General features: G+C 57.0%; 1 protein-coding gene across 1 annotated transcript in view; it reads left to right on the top strand.

Annotated features, from left to right (window-relative positions):
* PRKCZ (protein kinase C zeta) overlaps positions 1-25779 on the top strand; it is a 111563-nt gene that overhangs the window by 70084 nt on the left and 15700 nt on the right. Inside the window, exons 5-10 of the mRNA XM_075550162.1 lie at positions 5664-5749; positions 10000-10131; positions 11825-11906; positions 13262-13314; positions 14972-15160; positions 17961-18058. Coding sequence (XP_075406277.1) covers positions 5664-5749; positions 10000-10131; positions 11825-11906; positions 13262-13314; positions 14972-15160; positions 17961-18058 — 640 coding nt within the window. The remainder of the gene's footprint in view (positions 1-5663; positions 5750-9999; positions 10132-11824; positions 11907-13261; positions 13315-14971; positions 15161-17960; positions 18059-25779) is intronic.

Consider the following 25779-nt stretch of genomic DNA (forward strand, 5'->3'; position numbering starts at 1 on the left):
AGCCATGAGTCATGCATATTCAGGAGTTACATACGTCACAGGTGGGTGGTAATCCCAGTAAAGTCCCTGAGCTCACAGGTGAGGTTACCGAATACCTGCAGTGGGGGAAGTCCTGTGGGGGATGGTGCCTCCACGGGAGGAGATAATCAGGGAATGTCTGCCTCTACAGGGGGACAGAATCCACCTGTGCTCACTTTAAGGCAGCACAGCTGTTGGGGGGGGAATCTGTGGGAATGACGTTTGTTAGTTTCCCCCAGGTAAGTGTGGTACATCACAGAGAATCTTGATAAGCCGAGCCTGTGTGTGCGTCCCAGCACTGGAGAGCTGACCTTGACCCTAGACTCGCCCGCTCCTTTAAGGAGCACCGAGCGCTTTTTATGGGTGGTGATGACTGCACAGCACGCGGCATGGATTTAAGGACACTGGACTGTCCACGTGATGGGTTCAAAGTGGCAAGCACCTGTTAAATATATTCTACACACTGGTTTATTTAAAAACAAACGCAGCTCTCCCATTCCTGCCCTCCTTCTACCTGTCCTAAAGTTGAGATTGCCCATTTGCTTCCTGAATAGCTTTGTGTTCAGCCGCTGTCCTAACGGTGACGGAGGTGGTGGTCGACATGGAGTCTGTTCTGACCTGTGCACAGCAGGACACGCGGCCTGCTCCTGCGCTGCCCTCACCATGGTGCCGATGCCCAAGCCCTTTGCCCCAGCCGCAGGGTCAGTCCAGCTCCTTGAGGGCCTTCCCTCGCCCACTACCACTCCCCTTTGCCAGCCACCATGTCCCTCTCCAGGGACGAGCCTCTCCTGACAGCACGTCCGCAGTAGGAGAGACGAAGTCTTGCCATCCTTGCTTCTAAGGAGCCCTCTGACCCGCCTTCTTCCGAGGCAGAGCGGCCTGTACTGAGCGCAGTCCGTGATGTTTGCAGTAGTCGTTGCCAGCACCACAACTCAAATGCATTGATTCTTTTTCATTCCTCTGTATTCGGTGTCCAACTTTCGCGTGCATATGAGGCGATGGGAAATACCAGGGCTTGGGGCAGCTGCACTTCAGGGATCAGGGTAACATCCTCGCTATCCAACACTCTAAAAGGAACAGGGAAGAAGAGGAAGGCCTTTGATGAGGTGGATTGACACGGTGGCTGTAACAGTGGGCTCGGGGGTTGGAACAATTGCAAGCATGGTCCAGGGCCAGGCAGGGTTTCCTTCTGCTGTACTTAGGGCTCCTCTGGGTAGGTCCCCACTGGATGGTGCCTAACAACAACGAGGTCTTGTGCAGCATCTTTAGCGCTCCTTGGCAGCTGCTTCCATGAGCGTTGGTTGTGGGTCCACAGGTCCATGATACTTGGAATAATCTTCACCAGCTCTTTAATCGGAGTAGTTCTCCTCAGTCGCACATCAGTAACCAAATACAAAAGCAGAGAGGAACATCATCACCTACGTGTGTATTTTAAAGTAATGGGCGGCCTCCCTGTTAAGTTTTACCAGCGCGACGTCCTGGGGTTTGCGGTGGGGAGTTTCCTAGACGTCCCTACTCCTGAGCGCCTGAAGCCCGTGTGCGCAGCTGGCTGATGTCCTCCCCACGGTGCACCTCGTGGGTGGGCCTTCGGGTCTCCTGGGAACTCTTGAATGTGAGCGCCACATGCGAGAGCTTCGCTTGGACTGTGAGGAGGAGCAGTGGACTGGCCGGGACACATGCTTCTCCTTACAAGAACTTCTTGTGTGGCTACAGACCCTTCCGGGAGGATGAGTGACCTCTGGTCACTCTGCGTCCTTGACCGAGATCCGTTTGTGCTGCTCCTTCGAGCGTAAAAGCACGCCGTGTGGTCTTGACCCGTGAGTGGTTCTCACACAACTCACAAGGTGGAGCCTCTCTTCAGATTGATCATCGTTACTTCTCTCCAGGCACTTGCTCATAGTTGAGTTGCTGTTTCCTTGTTGGCTTACTCAAGGGGTTGCTGTATCCTGAGCTACACGCATGTGTCCCGGCCAGTGTGTAGCTTGTCTTTCTCTCATGATCCCTGTTGGTGAGCATAATACCGCTAATGAAGTTAGATGCCTTCATCTCCTTCTTTTTGGCTAATGTCTTTTATGTCTTCAGAGTTTGGGCTTGGTTTTTTTTTTAACCCTGGGGCTATTATCTTTTTCTTTCCTTTTTTCCCCCCTTCTCCTACTTAGGTACTTCGTTTCTGAGAAGCCGGGTTTGTCTGTGGTGGGAAACAGGGGTTGCTTTTGTTTTCTCAGCTCTGGGTAACTTTCCTGATCGTATGCGACGCTCTGCTATCACATCTGTGCTCCGCATCGTGGGGGCCGCGGAAGGTTCTCTGTTCACCCCATGGGCTAGTGCCTTTAGTTACTTAGTGCTACTGTAACAAAAGGAAATACACAAGAGGGTAACTTTCAAGAGCAAGAATTCATGGTCTCACGGTTTGGGGGACCAAAAGTCCTAATTGGTGCATCAGCTCTACGGGGCGGGTCCTTCTTTGTAGCCCAGGAGTTCCTTGTATCCGCTGACACCTGTCACCCCCCTGTGTGTGTCTGTTAGGTTCTTTTAACAGACGCTGCTCAGAAGTGACTGGGTTTAAGACCCACCCTTCTCTTGTATGACCTCATTGACATAGCAGAAGAATCCCCCTGCTCCCAAGCCGGGCCACGTTCATAAGCATTGGGGTTAGCACTTCCCTGTGACTTTTCAGGAGGCACCGTGGACCCACAACAGCCCCTTTGTCCAGCCTGCTGTGGGCTTCCCTCTGCCAATTATCCGTGGTTTCCTTTCAGGTGCTGATGTGACGAGAAAGGAATTCAGTGGGGTGTGTTTGTACTCCTGTCCGTATCCTGCATCCTTCCCGGCCCTCCCCAGCCTTCTCTAAGCATAGCAGTTAATTAATTAAGGGCCAGCTCCAAGATTCTGAAGGGCAGCTCCATTCTGGCTTTTAGCTGAACTAGAATTCAGAATTGCAGCTGCAGGCCCATCGGCAGCTGCACAGGAAGCCCTGGGTGGCGCTGCTTGCCACAGGTTGGGGGTTCAAGTCCACTCAGAGGTTGTCTCGAAAGACACGCCTAGTGACCAGCTTCTGAAAAAAAAGGCCTCAGCAGACCGTGTGGAGCTCAAGTTCTACTCTGATACATACGCGTGGGGTCTCCGTCGGTTAGACTGACAGGATGGCAGCTCTTTGCCAGTAGCGGAGAAATCCTTACTTGTGGGTGCCTTACTGAGCGTCCCATGACAAAGGGGTGTGTAGGAAGAGGGGTTTTGTGTTGTCATCAGGGCCCCAAGGGCCTGGGGGCAGGCTCCACGGCAGACATCCTGGCCAGTTGGTCAGACCGATCCCGAGGGAGTACTGTTGTCCCCGCTCTGGAATGTCAGGCCTGTGCTTTCTCTGCATACTTTGACTGCGCCCAGGGCGTTGGCCAGGGCTCACAAGCATCTGCCCGTGAGAGCCACGACTCCTGGAACAGTGGTCAGGAGCATGCAGCCAGTGGTGTGGCCCAGCCGAGAAAGAGGGGAGGCCTGGTCTACATGGGGGGCACAGGAGGCCCTGGGGGCCTCTGGCTGGCTCAGTGTGAGCCTCTCATGAGACTAAACCAGCCACCTGGAGCCCCAGCTTGGCTGGTTCTGGCTCTCTGGGTTGTCCATAGGCCCTGGGCGTATAGTCACAGATCAGGAGGGAGTCAAGGGGTCGGGGGCCCTGACCCCAGCAGTCAGACCCAGCCTTGTTCTTTCTGTGTGTCCTCCACCCTCCTGAGGCCCACCTGCAAACAAGCGCTGTGTTCGGGCTTAGCCCGTGGGGCCCCTGGACGGTGAGTGTGGATCTGGGAAGCGAGCTCTGAGAGGAACCCGTTTGTCCCTTTTTCTGGAGGCCACTGAGGGGGCGCTAAATGGAAAAGGACAGATGGTGGTGCCGTGGGGTCACCAGCAGGGCGGCTGCAGGGGAGGCGAAGAGGAGTTGAGGGTTCTGCTCTTCCGAATGCGAGCCCGGGGTGGCACCCAGGGAGGACACCGGGCAGCAGAGCGTGAGCCTGGCTCCGTGGCACCGCTGGTGACCGGGAGCATGTCTGGTGGACACAGAGGGCAGAATTGCCGGCGTCCAGCCTAGAGAGTTGGACGCTGTTTCTTGGCGGCACCTGTGGTTGGTGCCTGGCTGTGCACGCATGCAGGTCCTCGGAGGCTCCCCAAGGCGGAGCCTCCCTTCTGTACTGTAGAAAGAGAGCAGCCCGGGGAGGCTGCTGTCTCTGAGGGCCCCAGCCAGGAGCCCCAGCCTCCAGGGAGGTCAAGCAGGGCTCACCCACATGGGGCTGGCCAGGCTAGTGAGGGGGGGGGGGGCGAGACCCCGTGAGGGGACAGCCAGGTGGGTGTGCGGTCATGAGGCAAGAGCCTGTTGGATGTGTGGGGTCATGTGAGGGGACAGGCAGGGGTGTAGAGGGGACCTGAGAGACGGTGGGGCAGGGGTGTGAGGGGGACAGCTAGTAGGAGGGTGGGAGCCACGTGGGGGGTGGGGCAGGCAGATCTACAGACACTGGAGGAGGGGGTCCAACATGTGCTGGGCTCAGCCAGGCAGGGCAGTGAGAAACCTCTCTGGCCCTGGGCAAACGCTTGGGGGGGAGGTGGGGGCGCTGCATCTGCTGTCCTTCCCAAGGGCGTGTCTCCTGCAGACCCTGGACTACGACTCAAAGGTGTGAGCTAGGATTTGGGGGCCTGGGAGGTGGTCAGGCTGCAGCGCACCCTCCCTCTCTCTGCGCTCTGCTTCTGGAAGGATCCTGTGGACTTGGTGTCCCTCTCGCCTCGCCAAGAGCTGTGGCCTGCTCTCGGGCAGGTTCCAGCCCGAGCTGGTGATTTGCTTGCTCTAAAAACATTTCGTTACAATTTCCATACCGGTGGCACACTCACGGGAGCCGGCCTTCCCTGCGCCCATGAAAGTGGCTTTCACGGCGGCAGCTCTGCCTGAGCACAAAGCTCCCCTTTGTGCATTCTGCGTCCACGGACTTTATTTTTACACGCGCCTGCCGACACCGAGCCCTCGCACATGGCCGCGCGAGAGAGCAGCACCGGCCCCTCTCCCCGCCGTCCGTCCACTGGGGCAGTGCCCTCGCTTTGAATCAAAGGTATTCTCCATCCCCTGCGAGTCAGCGTTATTTAGTGCGTGTTGTGGAGAGGACGTCTCTGGTGCCGTGTGACTTAGGGGGTCCCGGCCGGTTCTCCCTCCACCCGAGAGTCGGGCGGCAGCGTGGTCAGCCGTGCTAAGCTGGCCAAGGCCTGGGCAGCACGCACGGGCCTGTGTACATAGTGCCCAGCTTGCAGCCGGTTGGACAGTGTCCCTGTGTGGGAGAGGGCCCTGGCTTTCCCGGAGCAGCCCAGGGGGAAAGCAAAACAAACAGGCGGCAGGGCAGGGCTGGGAGCGCACTGGCTGGATACCGTCCTTCCTGGCAGGGCTAGCCAGGGCCGCCGTGGCTCTCTGCCCTTGTCCCTGCACGTGGGTTGCCTGTCTGAGCCACAGCTCAGTGATGAGATAAGAGTCGTGTGAGGAGAGAGCGGGCACTGTCCTGCAGTCCTGGGCTCCCGGTGGCTCCCCACCCCCGTGGGCAGCCTGGACGGCCCGGCCTGTCGTCGCCACGCCTGGCCTGGTGGCCACGGCGTTTCCTTTACTCCGCTCCCCTCCTCCCCAGAGTCCATCTACCGCCGCGGAGCCAGAAGATGGAGGAAGCTGTACCGCGCCAACGGCCACCTCTTCCAAGCCAAGCGCTTTAACAGGGTGAGTGGTGCCACTGGGGCGCAAGCGTAGCTCTTACTGCCACTCTTTGTCGGCCTCGTACCAGCCCAGGGAGACAGCTGGCGAGACCTGGCCTCCCCAAGCCACGGCCCACTTCCCCACGTGCCAGGCCAGGGTGGGTGGGGGTCCCAAGGCAGGAGGACAGGAATGCTTGCTTCACCGGACATGGGAGCCTGGTCCAGGAGTTTTCCATCTCACATTGTTCCCAGGGTGGGGCAGGCATGTGATTGGAACTGTAGCTCCATTTCGGGAGCCCCTCTTCAGGGCACCCTCCTTCTCCCCATCCCCGCCCCAACTCCTGTACTGGCTGCACCCAGGGGGGCTGCCCACATCACCTGTGTTCTCAGCGGCAGGCAGGGTCTGTGTCCTTGGAAGCCTTTTCCCAGACCTGTCCCCTCACCTCCACCCTGCCGCCCACCCAGTCTGCGGGCTGCTCACTCTGTCCACCCTTCTCTGGAGCTTCTCCGTCTTCTGGAAAGGAGGTGACTGAGCGGCTTTCTGATGATCCCGTTTCCAATGTGCGGGGAGGCATGTGACACCTGGGAGTGGCCACTCTCTCAGTGCAGGGGTGACCCAGTGGGTGTGCAAGTGAGTGGACTGACCTGTCCCTGTCACAGAGCCCTGACCCCTCCGCTCCCACCCATCTCCACACCAGGACAGGTGCCACCAGGCTCAGTGTCTCAGACACACGCAGACAGCCTGTGCTCTCCTACAGGGCCACCCTCAGTGGTCTCGGGGTAGAGCCACTCTCTAGGGCTGGCCAGTCTGCTGTGCTCTGACCCGGGCCACAGACAGGTTGGTGAGGCCAGGACGTGCTCCTGAGTGACCTTGAGTGTGCACAGCGCTGAGTGCCAGGCTTCAACAGGCAGGCAGTGCTCAGAAGGGCAAATGTGGGTGGTGCCGGAGCCTGGAGGACTTCCTGGAGGAGGTGATCTCGGCAAAGGAGGGGCAGAAGCCCCCCGGATGGGGCTGGAAGCCCAGGGTCCTAGTGGATGGGGCACAGAGCTGTCGGAACCCAGCACTCCTCGTTTCCCGCCCACGGCTCCTGCCTCCCGTGAAGAGAGTCAGACGCCTGTCTCAGGCAGAGCCCCGGGCCCAGCCTCCCCTCTTGCTTACCCCGCTGACTCCCCAGGACGCTGGCACAAAGCACCACACACTGAGGGCCCCCAGCGCCCTGTGTTGTGAGGGTTTGGTCATTTGGGTAAACGAATTCCGTTCCGACCAGTCAACAGCACAGCCGCACGAAGGTACGTCAAAAAGGCTCGCTGACGGAGTCCCGGAAACGAGGGTGAAGCACAGATCTCAGAACGGGAAGCCGTTGTTTGCCGACAGCATGTTCCGTCCGTCCTTCCGTCTGCATCGGTGCGCTTCAGAAGGCAGTGTTTCCATCTCTCTGACACCCCCCGCCCCCCAGCACCTGCCGTCTTCACTTACCCCACGCCAACCCGGCAGTTCCCGGACACTCAGATCCTGTTCCTTTCCAGCGTTCCTCGAGTTTGGGCAGCCCACGGAGCCGGGAGCAAGGCTGGAGGGCGGCTAGGCAAGGTTTCCCAACGAAATGCTTGTAGGCCAGCCCTCGCTACCCCCTACGGATGACACGTGCCCTGCACCCCAAAGAGAAGTCCGGTGCCCGGGCACAGCTCCCGGCCTGCCGCCACCCTCTCAGTGCTCAGTTCTCTTAAGCTGCTTCGTACGAAGCCCCGGCTATGCTCCTGCCCCCTTTGAGAGACACTATCAAGAGGACCCCTGGGGGAATCTCAAAAACTGGTCACCACTTTCTGAGCTGCCCACTCTGCCGTGGACTTAACTGGGCCGCCAGCCCCTCTGAAGCCACTGTTTTGATTTTACATTTTTGGGGGGGTCCGGGTGGGGGACTAAGACAAGTGTATTGTTAAGAGCTCTTTACAGAGGCATATGTAAACACATTTTGGTTGGGTGATAAACCCATGCATAGACAATCGGGAACGATGCTTTTAAAAAAAATCATTTTATTGGGGGCGCATACAGCTCCTTTCACAGGGAACAATACTTTTGGAATCACTTTCATTTTTTTCACTTAACGTTTTGTGAATTGGGTAAAGGTTTGTAGAGCAGACTAAGTTTCCATTTAAGGATCCATTTTGTTTCCTCTCGTTGATTACAATCCCCACAATATAGCATCCTCTATCCCACCTTCTATTTGTGCTTTCTGTTTCCATTCCTGTGTCTTCTCTACTATGCCCTCTTGAACTTCGTTTTTGGGTAAATGCTACCCTCTTTGATCTCAGATGATTAAAAAAAAGCATTTTATACAACTTAACACAATCCATAAATACATCCATTGTGTCAAGCACATTTGTACATGTGTTGCCATCACCATTCTCAAAACATTTTCTTTCTGCTTGAGCCCTTGGTATCAGATCCTCATTTTCCCCCTTCCTTCTCTCACTCTCCCTCCCTCACTAACCCTTGATAATTGGTAAATTATTATTATTTTGTCATGCCTTACACTGTCCGATGTCTCCCTTCATCCATTTTTCTGTTGTCCATCCCCCAGGGAGGGGGTTTTATGTAGACCATTGTGATCGGTTCCCTCTTTCTCCCTCACCTTCCCTTTACCTTCCTGGTATCATTATTCTTACTATTGGTCCTGAGGGGTTCATCCGTCCTGGATTCCCTGTGTTTCCAGCTCTTACCTGTACCAGTGTGCATCCTCTGGTCCAGCCGGATTTGTAAGGTAGAATGGAGATTCTTTGATGCTTCCTCCTCTCCACTATCGTGATCCCGCTTCTGCGTTCCTGCTGCTGCTTCCTCGTCTTTGTCCTTCACCGCTCCGACTCATGGTGACTGTGTGCACCAGAACGACGCACTTCCCGCCCTGCACCGGCTTCCCAGTCGTTCCTGTTCAACTCCGCCATCGCAGCCCCTGCGTCGGTCCATGGAATTGACGGTTTTCCTCTTTTTTTGATGGTCTGCGTTACCAACCGTGATGTCCTTCCCCTGGTCCTGGTCCCTCCTGAGAACAAGTCCAAAGTGCACGAGACCGAGTCTCGCCGGTCTTGCTTCCACGGAGCTTGTGGACCTCCCTGCAGACTGCTGCCAACACCGATGTGCCTGTTCTTCCGGCAGAGCAGGGCGCTTGGTAACTCTTGGCCGACACCCTCACCCCAAGTCATCTTGCGTGGTTTGGGGTTCCTGTTTATTATCTGGTGTCTGCATACATCTAAGGCTATTAGAAAAGACCAAGGCGTGGCCAAGGGGCACCCTCGCCTTCCAGGTGGCAGCTTTGCCTTTAATGTGGTCGAGAGGTCTTTGGCGGCAGATTTGCCCAGTGTGGTGGGTTCTTGGATTCCTTCACTGCTGCTTCCCCACGGACCTTGATCGTGGATCCAGGTAGCCGTGAAATCCATGGCAGGGTCCATGTGGTTTTTCCGTGTGTTCTGCTTATTGCTTACTGGCCCAGGTGTGCGGATTTTCATTTCCTTTGTGTGGAGTTGGGATCCATACAGAAGCACTGGCATTTCATCAGTTAGGGCTTCAAGCCCTCTTCCCTTCCGGCCCACAAGGCGACATTAGGGTGGTGCTGGGCGTGCAGGCAGCCCACCGGTCCGAGGACCCCGTCTTCTTGCGCTGTGCAGGAGTCACGAGCCCGGGAGCGCCCCGCTCAGCAAGTGACCATCGTCACTGGTTTCAAACGGACGCAAATGAAGAAGATGCACCAATCACTTTAGATCTAGAGAGGGAACAAACTAATCGACCCTGTTTACGTGCGTCCTGCCCTTTAGCCATGAAAAGCCATCACACATCACAGTGCCCGACAAAAACCACTGTTCCCTCCTGACGCTCTGTGCTGATGTGGTCAGGTGAGGGCCTCCCCCTACGTCCTGCTCAGCCATACGTCCATCCATCCAGACAGAGAACCCTGTGCTACTTGGCGGACAGATGGACAGGCAGGTAGATCCATGAAGGCAGCTTCCCTCCCCCTAGGAGGGGGCCAGGCAGGGTCTTGCGTGACTGTGCCCCACAGGGCCCCCTCTCTGCCCACACAGCGTGGTCCCAGTGCTGCTCCCTGGTGGACCCAAGAGGGGGCTCCTGGGCTGGGGTGGCCCCAGTGAGGAGGGGGAGCTGCCTTCCAACTGTGTGTGTCATCTTTTGGAAAAAATTAGGCAGCCAGAAGTGGTCAGTGGGTCCACAGTGAACTTGAGGCCCGGGCGGCAGGGTTCATGGCGTGACACTGTCCTCCTTGTCCCCAGAGAGCATACTGTGGCCAGTGCAGCGAAAGGATATGGGGTCTCGGAAAGCAAGGCTACAAGTGTATCAACTGCAAACTCCTGGTCCATAAACGCTGCCACGTCCTCGTCCCGCTGACCTGTGAAAAGCATATGGTGAGTTGGGGGAAGGGGAGGGTGGTGGCAGGGAACTTGGAATTGGGGGGCCGTGGTCCAGACCTAGAGAGGCAGGTGGGTTGGATGGGGAGTCCTGGATAGGGAGTCCTCCCAGGGTGGGTCAAGCAGGGAGTCTCGCTTCAAGCCAGGGGTCCATCCAGGCCCCTTTGACCCTTACTTCCCGCATCTTCCCCCAGGATCCTGGCAGGCTCTAGCAAGGATCTCTACCTCTGGGCTAGAGATCAAGTGAGCGGGGTTGGGACAGGCCCCAGTGCCCTGTGGGGGCCTCCAGTGTACCCTGCGGTGCAGGAGGTGACCAGCACAGGCAGTGCCCCAGTCAGGAGACAGCCGTGAGTGAGCTCTGCCCTGCCTGGCTCCAGGATGCAGGGGCGGGGGGGGGGGGTTCCTTGTTGAAAACAATCGATTTTTTCACTCTGATCCCGGTGAAAGCGCACAGGGCACAGGGGTTGTCAGGCAGCAGGTCTGTGTGTGCTCAGTGTGGTGGTCCTGGTCGCTGGCCCCGCAGTGTAGCGGCTCTCCTTCCACATCCTCCCTGGCTCCCATTGGCCGGTTGCATTTTTACTATAGACCCACTGCCTTGCCAGCGTGTGGCGGCAGCCAAGGTTTGGGATTGCCAGTGGGGTGTCGTGGTGGTGTGGTGAGGGAGGCTGCATCTGCACCGTCCTGGGGGTGGGGGCCCCCCTCCAATTGTGCAGGGTGCAGAGTCCTCTCCCTGACACACCCTGGTGTGTGGATGCCTGAAAGAAACCAAAGTAACACACGTGCCCTTGCACCCACACTTGCACTGTGACCCCGGTTCTCTTTAGCCTCCACATACAGGGAGTCCTGAAAGGAGCCCTGGAGGCATCGTGGCTGTGCGCTGGGCTGCTAACCACACGGTGAGCAGTTCGAAGCCACCAGCTGCTCCTTGGTAGAAAGATAAGACTTTCTACTCCTGTAAAGAGTGACAGAGGCAGTTCTGCTCTGGCCAGTAAGGCCGCCATGAGTCGGCCTCAACTCGATGGGAGTGGGTTTGGTTTGCGGCTTGTAGGGAGAGTCCTAGGTTGTGGGAAGGGCTGAGCCTGCAACCCAGACCTCTACCCTTGGAGCGGCTGGCTGTATTGTGAGGTCAGCGAGTGGGGCCACCCAGGGTGTGCCCAGGCTGGGCCTACTGACCAGACACACCGGCAGCCAGAGCTGGGCAGAGGCCAAGCAGTATGTGAAAGACCTCATTTTATAAAACACCTTCCAGGAGGCCAGCACCTAAGGGATGGGGTGGGCATCTGACTGGAGCCACAGGTTACCTCCGTGTCCTTCCTCACACACGCAGTGCGTGACCATACAACGTGGTCAGAGAGGGCGTGGTCCCACGGGATGTGTGCAAGGGGGTCCGCTGACAAACCCAGGAGGTTATGCCGACTGTGTGATGACACAGGCTGGGTGCGGGGGACCTTGGGGTTATGGAAAAGATGTGGTTACACATGGGATCTGTTTGCGGTTGTGGGGTGGCTTTGTGGTGTGGGTACAGCAATGTGCTTACATGGGATGGGTACAGGGAGAGCCTGGGGTGTGCGGATAGCCGCGCAGTGCGGGGATAGACACAGTGTGAGTGCCGGAGCTGCGGCTGCCCGGCAGTGTTAGGAGTCCCGGGCTGGCGCCCGTAGGGTGCTCTCACTGGCCTGTCTCCCCGCAGGATTCTGTCATGCCTTCCCAAGAACCTCCAGTAGATGACAAGAATGACGACGGGGACCTGCCCTCCGAGGAGACTGGTGGAAGTAGGGCTGATGCTTTCTTGCCCCTCCCTCTTGACCGAGTTCTTCCTAGCCCTGCCCACACGGTGACTCCCATGAAGAGCCACAGCCCTGGCCTACAGGGTCGCCGAGTCGGCATCAACTCAGTGGGAGTGGGTTTGGTGTGGGGCTCATACAGAGTCCTGGGGTTGTGGGAAGGGCTGGGCCGGCAACCCTTGGCATGGCTGCACTGTGAGTAGAGGGGCCCGGGGGGGGGGGGGTGTGCCGGCAGCGATGTACTGGGGACAGTGCACCAGGGCCTTCCTCATTGGAATGCCGTGCTCCCAGCAGCCGCCCCCCCCCCCCCGCCGCAGACTGCCTTCCCCGGGGCAGTGGGGGGCCCTTCACAGGAGTCCTCTCCTCTGTGCAGGCATGAGGAGTTCTAGAGCCCTCTTAGGGTAACCTTCACCTTGCCCCAGAACCCTGCTGCTGCCCAGAACAGATGTCTGTGCACAAGACCTCTGGTCCCCACTCTGCAGAGTCCCAAGCACATGCTACTCATGTTCTCCTGGGTTGGGGTGGGGGTGATTTTTAAAGAAGCGCTCAGATTTCAAACAACAGATGGATCGATGACCCAGATCTGAGTTTTCACGACTCTGAGCTGTTTCGATGACGAGCGGAATCCCCAGCTAGCCTTTGATCAGGGTGAGCCCCTGGCCCACTGGGAGCCCATTAGGGCTTCAGGGAGATCACGCGGCAGAAGATAACTTGGCACAGGACCTCACCAGAAGGAGACTCTAAATAAACAGTCACCCATCTGCCTGTCTGTCCATCTCTCCATCCATCCATATGCTCTTAGGGAGAAACTAGACACCAAAATCTTGTTGTTGTTGTTGTTGTAAGATGCCCTCAAGCGAATCCTGAGTCACAGCGACCTTGTGCGCAGCAGAGCCAAGCCCTGTCCCCGGGGCCACTCTTCGCCCTTGTTACGCTTGAGCCCATCTTTGCAGTCACCGCGTCACCCAGGCTTGTGGAGGATCTTCCTCTTCCTCACAGACCCCCTATTTACCAAGCCTGAGATCCTTCCTGAGAAGGTGTCCGAAGTACAGGGCCCAAAACCTTCTAAATAGGTTCATTCTGAATACTGAATACGTCAGGCTGCAAACCCCCAGGGGAAACGTGTTATCACTGGATTCACAGGCCCCGCCCCCAGGCGTGGTACCCAGGAGCCTGCCTTCGCTGTCAGGCTCCAGTTGAAGTTGGATGAGTCTGGCCCAGGCCGTGGACTTGCTCTGAGTACGGCTGGCAGGGCCTGGACCCCTGCCACATCCCTGTGAAGGGCCCTCGGACCATCTTCCTGGGGATGTCTGTGACGGCCCCTTTCTCTCGCTCTCCACCAGTTGCCTACATCTCTTCATCCCGGAAACATGACAGCATTAAGGATGATTCGGAGGTAAGTGTTTGGGAAAGCCGTGGTTTCAACGTCCTCCTTATGTCAGGGCAGTGTGGGGAATTTGAAGCCAGACTTGACGGGTTCAGGAATGATGCCGGGGCATCGGAAGGAACGCCTCAGTCTTGTGGGGGAAGCCCCCCTGAGGTCTCCCTCGTATGTAGATCAGAGGCCATCATGACCAGATGGACGGGCAGAGACGTGATCGTGGCAAGACACGAGCCACGGTGTGTCTCGGTGTCACGGGGCTCACAACACAAGTCTTCATGAAGTGCAGGCCTTGTCGGGGCCGTGGACGAGTGGCCACTCCGAGCCTTGGGCCCTTGGCTGTCAGATCGGGGGATGCCTTCCTCCAAGCTCCTGTGCTGTCAGTGTGTCCTGCTGTGGCACAGCCTGTATGAATCCCCACCCCCCCCCCAGCTGTTGTCCCCAAAGGCCACTTGGGAAATCCAGGCCCTGGCACCACCTTGATGCTGTGTCTGAAAGCCCCCGAGTCTGGCCATTCCCCGAGTAGCCTGTCCACCCCAACAGCAGAACGGACCCTCGGGGCCGGCTCTTGAGCAGAGTCCCAGCAGCGGCGACACCCAGGCTGTCTGATTGCCTGCCTTCCTCTAGAGCCGGGAAGACAGACGGACACAGGCTGGTGTTTTTCACTTTCATTCCCCCACAAAACTCAAGAAATAGACCTTTCCCAAAGCCACTGGCGGCTGTCACCCTCTGCAGCACCAGGAGCCGAGAATCCGGGCTCTTCCCCAGGACGGCTCGGAGCTCCGCCCCCACCTCCGCTCTTCCTGCCACTTGCAGGAGGGACCACTGTCCCCACTCTCTCATTATGGATCCCTAATAATACTTGCTCGGGGTGTGGCTGATCTCTGCAGAACAGCATCCGGTTATGTTTTGTAATCAGTCCCCCGCGGGGCGCCCGAGGCTGGAAAGCTGGCTCAGGCACTCCCTTGCCGTGACCCAGCCCAGATGGCTGGGCATCTCTGGGCCCTGTGACCAATCTCCTTAGCCCTGGGCATCCCACACCTCTCTCGAGTACCACCTGTGACCAGCTCCACACCTGTAGCAAGGAGTCGCTGCGGGCTTCTAGCCGCTTTGAGAAGCACCACACTCTGCTGCTACTGCTGCCGCCGCCCCAGCCCATGTCACTGTCCCAGCCCTGCATGGGGGCGCTTGTGCCAGCCAGCCCCACCAGGGTCTTCCTCGCCCGCGCTGGCCTTCCGCCAGTGGTTGGGCCTCCTGGAGACCTGGCCAGGCAAGCTCGTTGGCCTGTGTTCTGTGGTGAGGCAGAGGGCATCACGGGATGACTCTTGGACGTAGGTCACCAGGCCTTGCTTCCTCGTCCAGAAGCTCCGCTGAAACCTGTGCCCCATCCATGGGTGACCACGCCGGCACGTGAAATGACAGGGGCGTAACTGCCGGCATCACACAGCAGCAAGCCAGCCGGAACGACGAGCTGGCAGATGGGCGGGGGCCACCCTCAGGAGCCCCCTGGCCTTCTTCCCTGGTTGGGGTGGCTGGGTGGGTGCGTGAGTCTCCGCTCTCCCTGTGTGAAGAGAGCTGTGGGCTGTGCACCCTGTGGGTCGGGCTCAGTTGGCATGCACCAGGCCTCCCTCATGCTCCTTGGAGACCCATCCTCTCTCTGTCTCACCCGCAGGACCTTAAGCCGGTTATCGACGGGATGGACGGGATCAAAATCTCTCAGGGGCTCGGGCTGCAGGACTTCGACCTCATCAGAGTCATTGGGCGCGGGAGCTATGCCAAGGTCCTCCTGGTGCGGTTGAAAAAGAACGACCAGATCTACGCCATGAAGGTGGTGAAGAAGGAGTTGGTCCACGATGACGAGGTCAGTGCCCCCCGCCTCAGGAGGTCCCCATGCCCGGAGAAGCCCTCCCAGGGCTTCAGTGGACACCCGGACCTGTGGGGTTGCAGTGGTGTGGATCGGGCCTGGGGAGAGCTGAACTCTTAAAAGGAGGGTGTGTTTGCATTGCTAAGTTAAGTGGAGTTGGGTGGGCACGGCCAGCTGTCACTGTGATGTTCCTTGGGGTGTCTTAGGGCTGGAGGGGGTGAGGCAGGAAGAGCACCCCGAGCGGTGGCCCTGTTTCCCCCCACATGTGGCCCCCGCCAGGCTCGGCTGTCTTCACAAATAACTTAGTGGAAGCTCCGGGTTCTGCAGTCGTTTACCGAGTTAGAGACTTCTCAGGCCCCTGCTTTCTGACGTCGAAATGTTACCACCTTCATGTTACATCTTCATTCCGACGGGATGTCCTTGTTTCCCGTCCAGTAGTTGTGGAGTCACTGCATAAAACCTACCGCGTGATTTTAATTTTCGCGTGCAGTTCAGCAGCACCAAGTACATTCGTGGAGCTGGGTGGTGTGATTGGTGGCACGTGGGCTGTTAACCGCAGGGTCGGTGGTTCAGACCCACCAGCTGTGCTGTGGGAGAGAGATGAGGCGCCAGGACAGATGCTGGGCCTCGGAAGCCACTCATTTACTTTCTCGGTGCATTTACCCAATCTTGACATTTCATAACCACATTAACCGGGCTGACGTTTTCCTCTGTCTCCTTTCCCTCGGCATGGCGTTTCCAAGGTCCCTCCGCAGCGTGGCGTGTGTCGGTACTTCTTGCCTGGATGTTGTCTGGATGGACTGTGTGGTGTTTAGCCCTTCCTCTGCTGATGGACACGTGGGCTGCTTTCACCTCTTGACTCTTGTGGATCAGGCTGTGCTGAGTGCGGCTTTGCACATAGCTGCTTGAGCCCCTGCCTTCCGGTCTCGTGTGTTTGGGTACCTCAGAGAGGAGTTGTTGGCTCGTGAGATCGATTCTAGGTTTCAATTCTTGAGGAGCCGCCAAATCATTCTCCGGAGTGGCCGCGTCATTTCACAAAAAGGCCTCCGGTTTCTCCAGGTCCTCGTGGGCCCGTGGCCCCCTCTGTCTTTGTGCTGTGGCCCCTCTAGTGGGGTATCTGCAGTGGTGTCTCACTGTGATTGATGGTGATCTGCAGCTCCCTCATCAAGGGCGACGTGGAGTGTGTTGTCTGGGTGGACTGCGAAATCTAAGGAGGCACTCGTGTGTGTAAGAGAGAACTTTATATAAAGAGTAATTGTACTTTAAGAAAATAGCCCAGCCCAGTCCAGATCAAATCCATATAAGTCTTATATTAGCCCATATGTCCAATATCAGTCTGTAAATTCCTCTTCAGACTCACACACACACATGCAGTGACGCCAAGTGTAGGAAGATCACAGGCCAGTAGGTGGAAAATCTTGTGGATCCAGTGGCGGCGAAAGCATCTCAGTGCTGGCGTGGGTCTCCACGTGGCTCCTCCATCTCCAGGGCTCTGACTCCATCAACATACCTCCATGTGGCTTGTCAGCAGGACTGTCTGGCAGGGAGGGAGTGTGTGCCCCGCCTCTAGTGAGCCATTGATCTCCTTAGCACCGCCAAATGAGGCCATCAAGCTGTGACCTGACTGACAGGCTAAACTCCACCCCTTCACTCCTAGTGGTCTCAAGTTGACACCAGGTGACATAACTACCACACGGAGCATCCTCCTCTGCACTCTCAGTCTTGTTCTTTGGCACCTGGAAGCCAGAGTGAAACAAGGCCGATCTGTAGCAGACGGTAGCAGCCCGAGGGGGGGAGAGGGGAGCAGGGTGTGATCAGGAGCTCTGTGTGCATTCTGTTGTTAGGTTCCAGCACGAGGGGAGCCCAGGGAAACGAGCCCATGGAGGGGACCCTCAGACAGTCGGTGGTGCACCCTAGACGTCCACTCGCTCACGTAGTTCCCGGCACCTTTGGGGAAGGTGGTATTCCTTTTGACACCGCCTTCTCTCTCCTCTCCTCCTCACCTGGAAAATGAAGGGGTTCGCTTCGGAGGTTTGGGGGGGCCAGACCCAGCTCTGCTTTCTAAGGCCACGAGAGCTACGAGAACATCCTGATTTAGAATCGACTGTAGCTTTGCAGCATGGCTGAGAGAGAGGCAGCCCCGTGGCCTGAAACTCAAAGAATCCAAGCATCACACTGCCGTCGAGTCTGTGCCGGCCGGCCAACCGACAGTGACCCTGCAGGACAGGGGGCGCTGCCCGGGAGTCTGAGACTGGACCTCTCTCAGGGAAGAGAAGGCCATGTCTGCCTTCTGCGGAGGAGCACTGGTGACTTCAAACTGCTGGCCTTGCCGTTTGCAGCCCAACGCAGAACCCCTACGCCGCCAGGACTCCTGTGGCCTGGGATCCGTGCTCTGGACACGGGTGCAGGCTTGCATTCCTGCCCGTCCCTCGTTAGCTGTGGGCCCTTGGGGAACCTGCTGACCCTCCCAAGATCATGTTCCTCGTGTCTGAAAGGGACGTCATGGTGCCAGCCTCCCAAGGCTGTGGTGGGGGTTCCCTGAAGCCCTCCATAGAGAGCCCCTTAGAAGTTGGGTGATCTGGTGAGAGGCTATCGTGGTGGTGAGGCATAATGGCCCTCGGAAATGGCGAAGGTCATGAAGCTGGTGGTCGACCCCGTGATCGGGGCGCCGGTGCATTTCCTGATGGCCACTGCCCTTCCCACTTCTCACTGTCCTCCCACCCGCAGAGGTGCAGCACGCCCTGTATTGCCGCCGGGCGGTGCGGAGCCTCATCAGCGCCCCCGGTTTCTATTCCAGGACATCGACTGGGTGCAGACGGAGAAGCATGTGTTTGAGCAGGCATCCAGCAACCCCTTCCTGGTCGGCTTACACTCCTGCTTCCAGACGACGAGTCGGTAAGGGCAAAGGTGTTTCCGGGCTGCCGCGGCTTTCTGGTCTGACTGCACGATGCTGAGTCTGGCGTGAGACTTCTTCAGCTGTCATCTGGAGAGCCCGCCCAAGGCCAATCACAGGGCTTTTGGGTTCATCAGACTAGATTCGTTGGTGCCTTATTAAGCAAATCTCATACATCAGAGCCTAAATGATTTAATTCCGTTGATGAACTGTTTACTGAAAACTTTCTCGCGCGTGCAGGTGCTGGGTGAGGTGCGGGGAGGCCACGGTGAATGGAAGAGGTGGGGTGTCTGTGCTTACAGATCTCACTGATTAGTAACTAAATCAATAAGTAGCGGGTTTATTTATAACTCTGTGTACATTAGAATTCTAATACTTTAACATCGTGTGGTGAGCCCCGGGCCAGGGTGTTGGGCATGGACTCTTGGATGGAGGTGGTGTGGTTTGGCCACTGAGTCAGTGCCAGCCCCCATGGAGCGCCCTGCACCGCAGGATGACCGAACGCTGCTGGTCCTGCACCGTCCATCTCAGGACGGAGGCCATTGTTGAGCCCTCTCACTGAGGGGCTTCCTTACACTCACTGACCCTCTCATTGGGCGTGGACGCATGTCATTAGGTTGTTTGAAAGATAGGGGAGTGTGGTGGTCTGCGGGGGGGGCAGGGAGACCACCCTAGATTTGAGCATTCCCTGGCAGGGCCCCGGGACTCAGCATGTAGTTGAACTTAACAGCAGCAACAGGATGTCGGCAACACAGGGAGAAGGACGTGGGGTGATGTCCAGGGGGAACGCTGGGAGGCTTCCCAGGCCCTGGCCCCTACTCATTCCCCCACCCTGAATTGCGGTCACAGGTGGGAAATGGCTGCCTGGAGCTTTCAGGGGCTTGGCGCCCCAGCTTTTCACTGGCGGCAGCTGTGGAGGCACCGCTCTGTGGCTTGTACCAACTCCAGGCCCTAGGGGAAAGCAGGGCCTCGAGCGGGTCCTCACACAAGCCCTCGGGCACAGAGTCCCTCCCTTGTCCCTTGGCAGACGCTTTACATCAGTGGGGGAAGGGTGGTGCCCAGGCCTTTCTAAGGACAGCGGGCTCGGGCTCCAGGGTCACTCCTCGGCCCAGCTTGTGACTGTAAACCCGACCAGGGGCTCACACACCTGTATCTCTACTCCGAAGTCCCAGGCTCCGGTCTGACCTGTACAGATGGCCACCGTCTTTCCAGAGCACCTGGAATTAGCTGGCCCTTTCCCAGCCCTGCGGAGCTTGTGCGCACCATCTAGGTTTACGAGGTGAACGGCATTCCCACATCCCAATGGCTTACGCCGGAACCTGCATTTTTTCCCCTTCAGCCTGGTTCCCAGTGAGTCCTCCTCACTTGTTAGGCTCAGATTCCTCTTGTTCCCTCCCCCCGGAACCCCGCCCACAGAAGAGTCCGGTCCCCGGGGCCTTCCCCTCTGTCCGTTCCTCCCCCTGGAGCTAAGCCATCTTTCTAAGACACAGATCTGAGGTGTTTTTCTCAGCTTCAAACGCTCCTCTGATTGCATCCCTCGCTGCTTCTGGGGTGAATCCAAGTTTCCAGTGCATGGGAGTGGGGCCCTCGGCGACCTGTCCCCAGCTTGCCTCTCCCGGCCTCACCCACCTGCCCCACTCCAGCTCTACCTCCGCTCCGTGGGCGGCTCCTCGCTCAGCCCACCCCGGCCCTCCCTGTCCGTGCCTCCAGGAGTCCTGCCCTTCCCTCACCTCCGCTCCATTGTCCTCGCCCCCTTTCCGGGGGCAGCCAAACGCCCAGCAGTGTCAATGGCGTCCTTTGTTGTGTCCCCACACACTTCCCCGCGCCCAGGCTTGAGCTTACTCACAGCCCCTGTCCTTATGGAATATGCCCGAGGAGAGGAGCCGGTCCCCACCCCTGCAGTTCCTAAATAGTGAGGGTGCTGTTGGGTTTTAAAAAATTAATCTTAACATAGAAACTTGTAGGGACGTCAATCTGAAAGAGTCTGGTGTTTCGACGTGGCTCCCTGTGCAGAGCTTCCTGCGTCCGGGCCCTGGTGGCTCTCCCTCCCTCCCTGCTCCCACTGCCCGAGCCCCTGATCCTTCCCAGATTCCTGGCTGCAGAAAACTAGGGCTTAAAACAAAGCGAAACATCCTCCTTTAAGTATTTCAGTGTGATTCCGGCACTGCTTCCTCCAAGGGCATTTGAGAGGCTTGTTGAGGAGAAAGACAGCCTGCATGCTTCTTGGGCAGCCACGGCTCAGGAAGAATTAATGAGTGCACCTCTTACACAGAAACAAACGGAGCCTGCCCGTGACCTCGCAGTTAGTTGTTCACAAACCCTCTCTCCTGTTTGTCTTTGTTTCCAGTCAGTGCCCCCATAGGAGGAGGGCTGGCCTGAGGACGGTGATGCCCCCGGCATTTGGTTCATGCCTGGCACTTAATCGGTACTGGTGAGGGATCATTACAAACAAACGGGTGAAAGTGTGCCGTGGGCTCACCTAAAGTGGACACGCATGAGATTGCATGTCGCTGATGAATTAATGTGGAAACCAGTCAGTGAGACGCTACAGCCCACCCAGAGGAGACTTCGGAACCCCGCGTGTGTGCTGGGACCTGTAGTGCAGGGGTGGCTTTACAAACACCTGCATGCAGAACAGGCTGTGTCTGGGGACTGAGCGTCCTGGCAGCGGGTAGACTTCATGTGCGTGTCTGTGCACAAGATTCAGTTGCATTGTTACCCAGTATCTGCAGCTAGCTGAGTTGGGAATGGCTCCCTGGAAGGGAGCAGGCCAGACAGTGGTTTCCCAGAGAGACACCCTTCTTTGGAGACACTCCAGCGCCCCCCCCCCTTCTGTCCTGATAATGTTCAGGGGCTGACAGCTTGGACCCTCCTCCAATGAGATGCTCAACCTTGTACAGGCTAACACCTCTGTGCCTCGGTTTCCCCCTCCTAAAAGAAGACATTGCCGAATGCCTGCGCCCTCAGGTCAGGCTGCTGGAGGAATTCACGCGGTACGGTATCTGAGCTTATAACAGTCCAGGCTGGGACTGAGCCAGGCATTCGCATGAGGTGTGGCTGGGACTGTCCCCGGCGTTGATCCTGTGCCCCTGAGTAAATAAGCCATCCCGTAGCTTTTGGATCTCGCACGATGGGTGCCGACAAACAGTGCCATGGGGTCCACATCGCCAGCCAGGTTCACTCAGGCACCCAGGCCAAAGACGTGACTCGCCCAGAGGGGCCAGCGAGGCCTTGTGGTGGTATCACCGGGTGGCAGGTGCCCAGGGGCCTCAGGGAAACGGGGCCCAGGGTGCTTGCCTTTTACACGAGGGAGCTGTTCCGGGAGGGGCGGTGCTGCTGCCTCTGCCACTGGCCGGGATTGCAGGGTAACGGCAGCTTTCATGAGAAGCTTTTGCCCTGAAGCTGCAACCCCGTGTGGTTTTAACCCGGGCCAGATGCGTGTCACCCTGTCTGCTGTCACAGCTGGACCCAACACAACAGGAAGCCAATTAAACCCATGAGCAGCCTGGTGGTGGTCATTGGCCAGCCTGAATCGGAGTCCGATAAATAAAGCGCCAAGTCCCCACATGAGCCCGGCATTAGGAAAACCTCTCTGAACGGACGAAAGCTTGCCGTTTCATCGTGTAAGGTTTGGGAACGCGCCTCGTGTTCGCCGCTGTGAGCAGGCATCACCACCATCTAGTTTCAAAGCCTCTCCAGCACAAAGTGTCTCTTCTCTCCCCCTCCCCCAATCCAGCCAAGTCTAGATGTGCCCCCTGTGGTCAGCCCGCCTGCACGCACCGTTCAGACAGCCACTCAGCATGCGTAATGGGCTCCCAGCGTCAAGGTGCGGGTGCCTGAGAAGGGACAGCTGGGGGACAGCCTACAAATGGGTGACCCAGGGACCTTGTGAGAGAGAAGGGAAGGGGGCTGGTACTGCCAGGGGCTGGCGTGGCCAGATCTCAACCCAAGAACCTTGTAGAAGGGACATCTCTCCAGGTGGGGGTCAATGTCAAGGACACCAGTGAACTGTCTCAGCCGGAGGAGCCTGCGAGAAGGACAGCCTACCAGAACCTCATGCTTGTTGCCCTGGAACATACCTTGGGGCAGCTGAGCGGAGCCGGGGCACCCTCCGTCCTGTTTCTTCTTCCTCTTCATCAAGAAGACTCTATCCACGAGTGCCTTCGCTACATTCATGTGTGCGTGTCACAGGGCACCTGGCCAGCCCCACTGCTACACCTGTGCCTGCAGGAGAGGGAGCAGGGCCCTTCCACAGCCACACAAGAGGGCTGCTTGCGGCCTGCCTCCCTGCAGCAACCATGGGGAGGGAACTCACTGACCCTGCCACCAGTGCCCACTGCCAAAGCTGGGCCTGCCCTCTCGTCTATGTGAGAAAGTGTTGTTCTACCCAGTGGCGGTCAGGTTGCTCTTGGTGGTGACCCTGAACCTATGCTCAACAGAGATTGGGTGTTGGTTTTGACAAATAAGCGGGTTTCCTGCGGCTGCTATAACAAACGGGCTCACAACACAAGGTATGCTCTCACAGTTCCAGTGGTCAGAAGTTCAAAGCCCAGGTGTCAACAGGTCACTATTCCCTCTAGAGACTCCAGGGAAGGAGCCTTCCCTGCCTGCTCCTGCTTCAGGTGGCTTCCATATTCCCTTGGCTTGTGGCAGCAGCATCCCCAAGGCCAGCATCTTCAAACCCTCTCTGCTCTGCTTTCCCAGGCCTTCTCTTCTGTCCCTGTCACATCTCTCTCGGTCTCCCAGGAACATACGGGTTTGCATTTAGGGGCCACGCAGGTGATCCAGAATGAGCCCCTCCTCTCAAGACTCTTAACCACATCTCTTTTCTTTTCAAGTCCCATGAAATCCTTCCCGGGCTGAACACACGGCTCTGTCTTTCTCAGGGCAGCTGTTCATCCCACACTGTAGGGCTTCAGGAGAAAAGGCTGATCAGCAAGACTCTTTGTAGCCATTCGCTGTTTCTGTTCATGGCTGTTGTGCTAGCCTGGCCTCCTCATGGCCTGGGTCCTAGGGGACTTGGGAGAGTTCGAACACAAATTCCGTTAGCTTAGGATTTCGCTTTTCCATCAGCTTCTTGAAGCCCCCACCCTCGTCTAAGGCAGCGCGGTTTTCTGCCCTCTTTGTGGCTGCTGCTGTGCTCCAGCCCATCCTGGTGACTGTTGTGTCTGTTCATCCCATCGGGGGTCTGCCTTGCTTTCGCTGACCCCAGCAACATCCGCCCCTCCTGATGATGTCTCACCCTCCGCTCTAAGGCGTGTTCTGGTGGGAGCTCTCCCGCCGGATGTGTGCATTCTTTCGGCAGTCTACCGTATGTTGTGGTTGGGTGCCTGCGAGTCGGTTACGACCCACAGCGACCCTCTGCTCAGCAGAGCAAGACACAGCCCGGTCCTGTGCCATCCTCCCCATTGTGGCAGCCAAGGTGTCATTCCAGCTCCTGGAGGTTACCCCTTTTTCGCAGCCCCTCCACTTTACCAAACGTGATGTCTTCCTCCAGGGACTGGTCCCTACTGACCCCCAGTCCAAAGTGTGTGAGTCGAAGTCTTGCCACTCCTGCCTCTCAGGAGCACTCTGGCTGTATTTCTTCCAAGGCAGATGAGTTCTCCTCTCAGCACTCTGTGGTGTTGTCAGTGTTCTTCACCAGCACCACCATTCCAAGTGCATCAAGTCTTCTGACTCCTTGTCCAGCTTTCACACGCATGTGAGGCAAATGAAAATACCGTGGGTTGGATCAGGCGCACTTTAGACCGCACAGTCCCGGCAGTACGAGGTCTTGTGCAGCAGATTGACCTAATGCAATGCGCCTTTTGACCTCTTGCTGCTTCCATGAGCATTGGTGGTGGATCCAAGCCAGACAAAGTCCTGGGCAACTGTGACCTCTTCTCCATTTCCGATGTTGCCGACTGGCCCAGCGGTGAGGATTTTGGTCTTCTTGACATTGAGTTGCAATCCACATGGGAGGCTGTAATCCTTGATCTTCATCAGCAAGTGCTTCAGTTTCGCCACACTATCGGCAAGCAAGACGTGTCATCTGCACACTGCAGGTTGTTAATAAGCCTTCCTCCAATCCTGATGCCGCCCTCTTCATAGATTCCAGCTCTCTGATGATTTGCTCAGCACACAGATTGAATAAAAGGTACAAGTAAGAGGATACAATCCGGATGCATACCTTCCCTGATTTTAAATCATGCAGAATCCCTTGTTCTGAGCACACAATTGCCTCTATTGTACAAATTCCAAATGAACACAGTGAAATGTTCAGGAATTCCCAGTCTTCTGAAGGTTATTCATAGTTTCTTATCCGCACAGTAGAATGTCTTGGCATAGTCAATAAAACACAAGTAAACATCTTTCTGGGATTCTCTGCTTTGAAGCAGAAGCCATCCAGTGCTTCCTCAGCTGGTTGGAACATGCCCATGGCTGTTCCGTCAAGTCCTGGAGCCTTGTTGTGGGCTAATGCTTCAGTGCAGCTTGAATTTCTGCCCTCAGCACCTTGGCTCTTGCTCGGATGCTTCTCCCTGAAATAGTGGGATGTGCGCTCGCTGTTCTTGGTGCGGCGGCTCTGTGTGTGCTTTCCCGCCTCCTTCAGCAGTTGGCAATAGCATCTTTCTGGAGCCCGACTCCAGGCTTGAATTTTTTCTGGGTTCTTTACGTTTAAGCTCCGCTGGGCATGTACTTCCCTTTTGGCTTTTCCGAATCTAGGTCGGTGCACATTTCAATGTAATAGTTTACTTTGTCTTCCCCACGATGCCCCTTGAGATGTCTTGTTCAGCTCGTGGACTCCTGCGTTTCCTACACGTGCATCAGCTCCTCTGCGATTAAGAGCGAGTTTCCGAGTCTCTTCCGGAGCCGCTTTGATCCTTTCTTTCCTGTTTGCTTTCCTCACGAGCGATGGTCTTGATGTCCTCCCACAGCTCCGCTGGGCTGCTGCCCTTCACGCCCAGCGTGTCAAATGCGTTGTGAGATGGCCTTAAAATGCAGGCGGGATAGAGAGCGAAGGTCGAACTTTGGCTCTCTCGGACTTGTTCTCATCGTCTGCAGCTTTGCCTTGAACTTAGACATGAACAACGGATGACTTGGGGCTTCTCCCGCATCTCTTCCGACAGATGGGCCCGTTTGCGTTCTGGGCGTTGGGCAATGGCTGGGCCCCTCTTCCTTCAGCAGCACGCTTTGAGCACCCCAATAGTTCTTCCTTGTCCACGTTCATGTTTGTGTCACAGTCTGAGGAGGTCTGTTTCGAGATTCTCAGATACAGTGTATCCTTGCCCTGGGGATGGGGTGGGAGGCTGATCCCAGGAGTGAGACCCTTGGTGATTTCAGGGTGTTTCTCTGTCGGTTGTCAGGCCGATTGCGTTCCTTTGGTTCATCATCCAGCCTAACACACGCCGGAGCCTCTTCAGCCACGAATGCTCAAGTCCTCTTCCGCAGTCAGCGAGGCTGTGCCACCTGTACGCTGCAGGCTGCTAGTGAGCCTTCCTCCAGTCCTGAGGCTGCGTTCTTCTTCTGATGCCGCTCCTAGGATTATTTGTTCAGTGTGCAGAGCGAATCACTGTGGCGAGGAGAGGCAACCAGGACGCCAACCTTTTCCAGTTCTGAAGCATGTCGTCTCTCTGTGTTCTCTTCAAACTGTTGTCTGATCCGTGTACCGATTCCAAATTGTTCTGGAATCCCCATTCTGGCGTTATTCAGAATGTTAGGATGCACACGGTCCACTGCCTTGTAT

Source organism: Tenrec ecaudatus, chromosome 1 (assembly GCF_050624435.1).
Source record: "Tenrec ecaudatus isolate mTenEca1 chromosome 1, mTenEca1.hap1, whole genome shotgun sequence".
Lineage (NCBI taxonomy): Eukaryota > Metazoa > Chordata > Mammalia > Afrosoricida > Tenrecidae > Tenrec > Tenrec ecaudatus.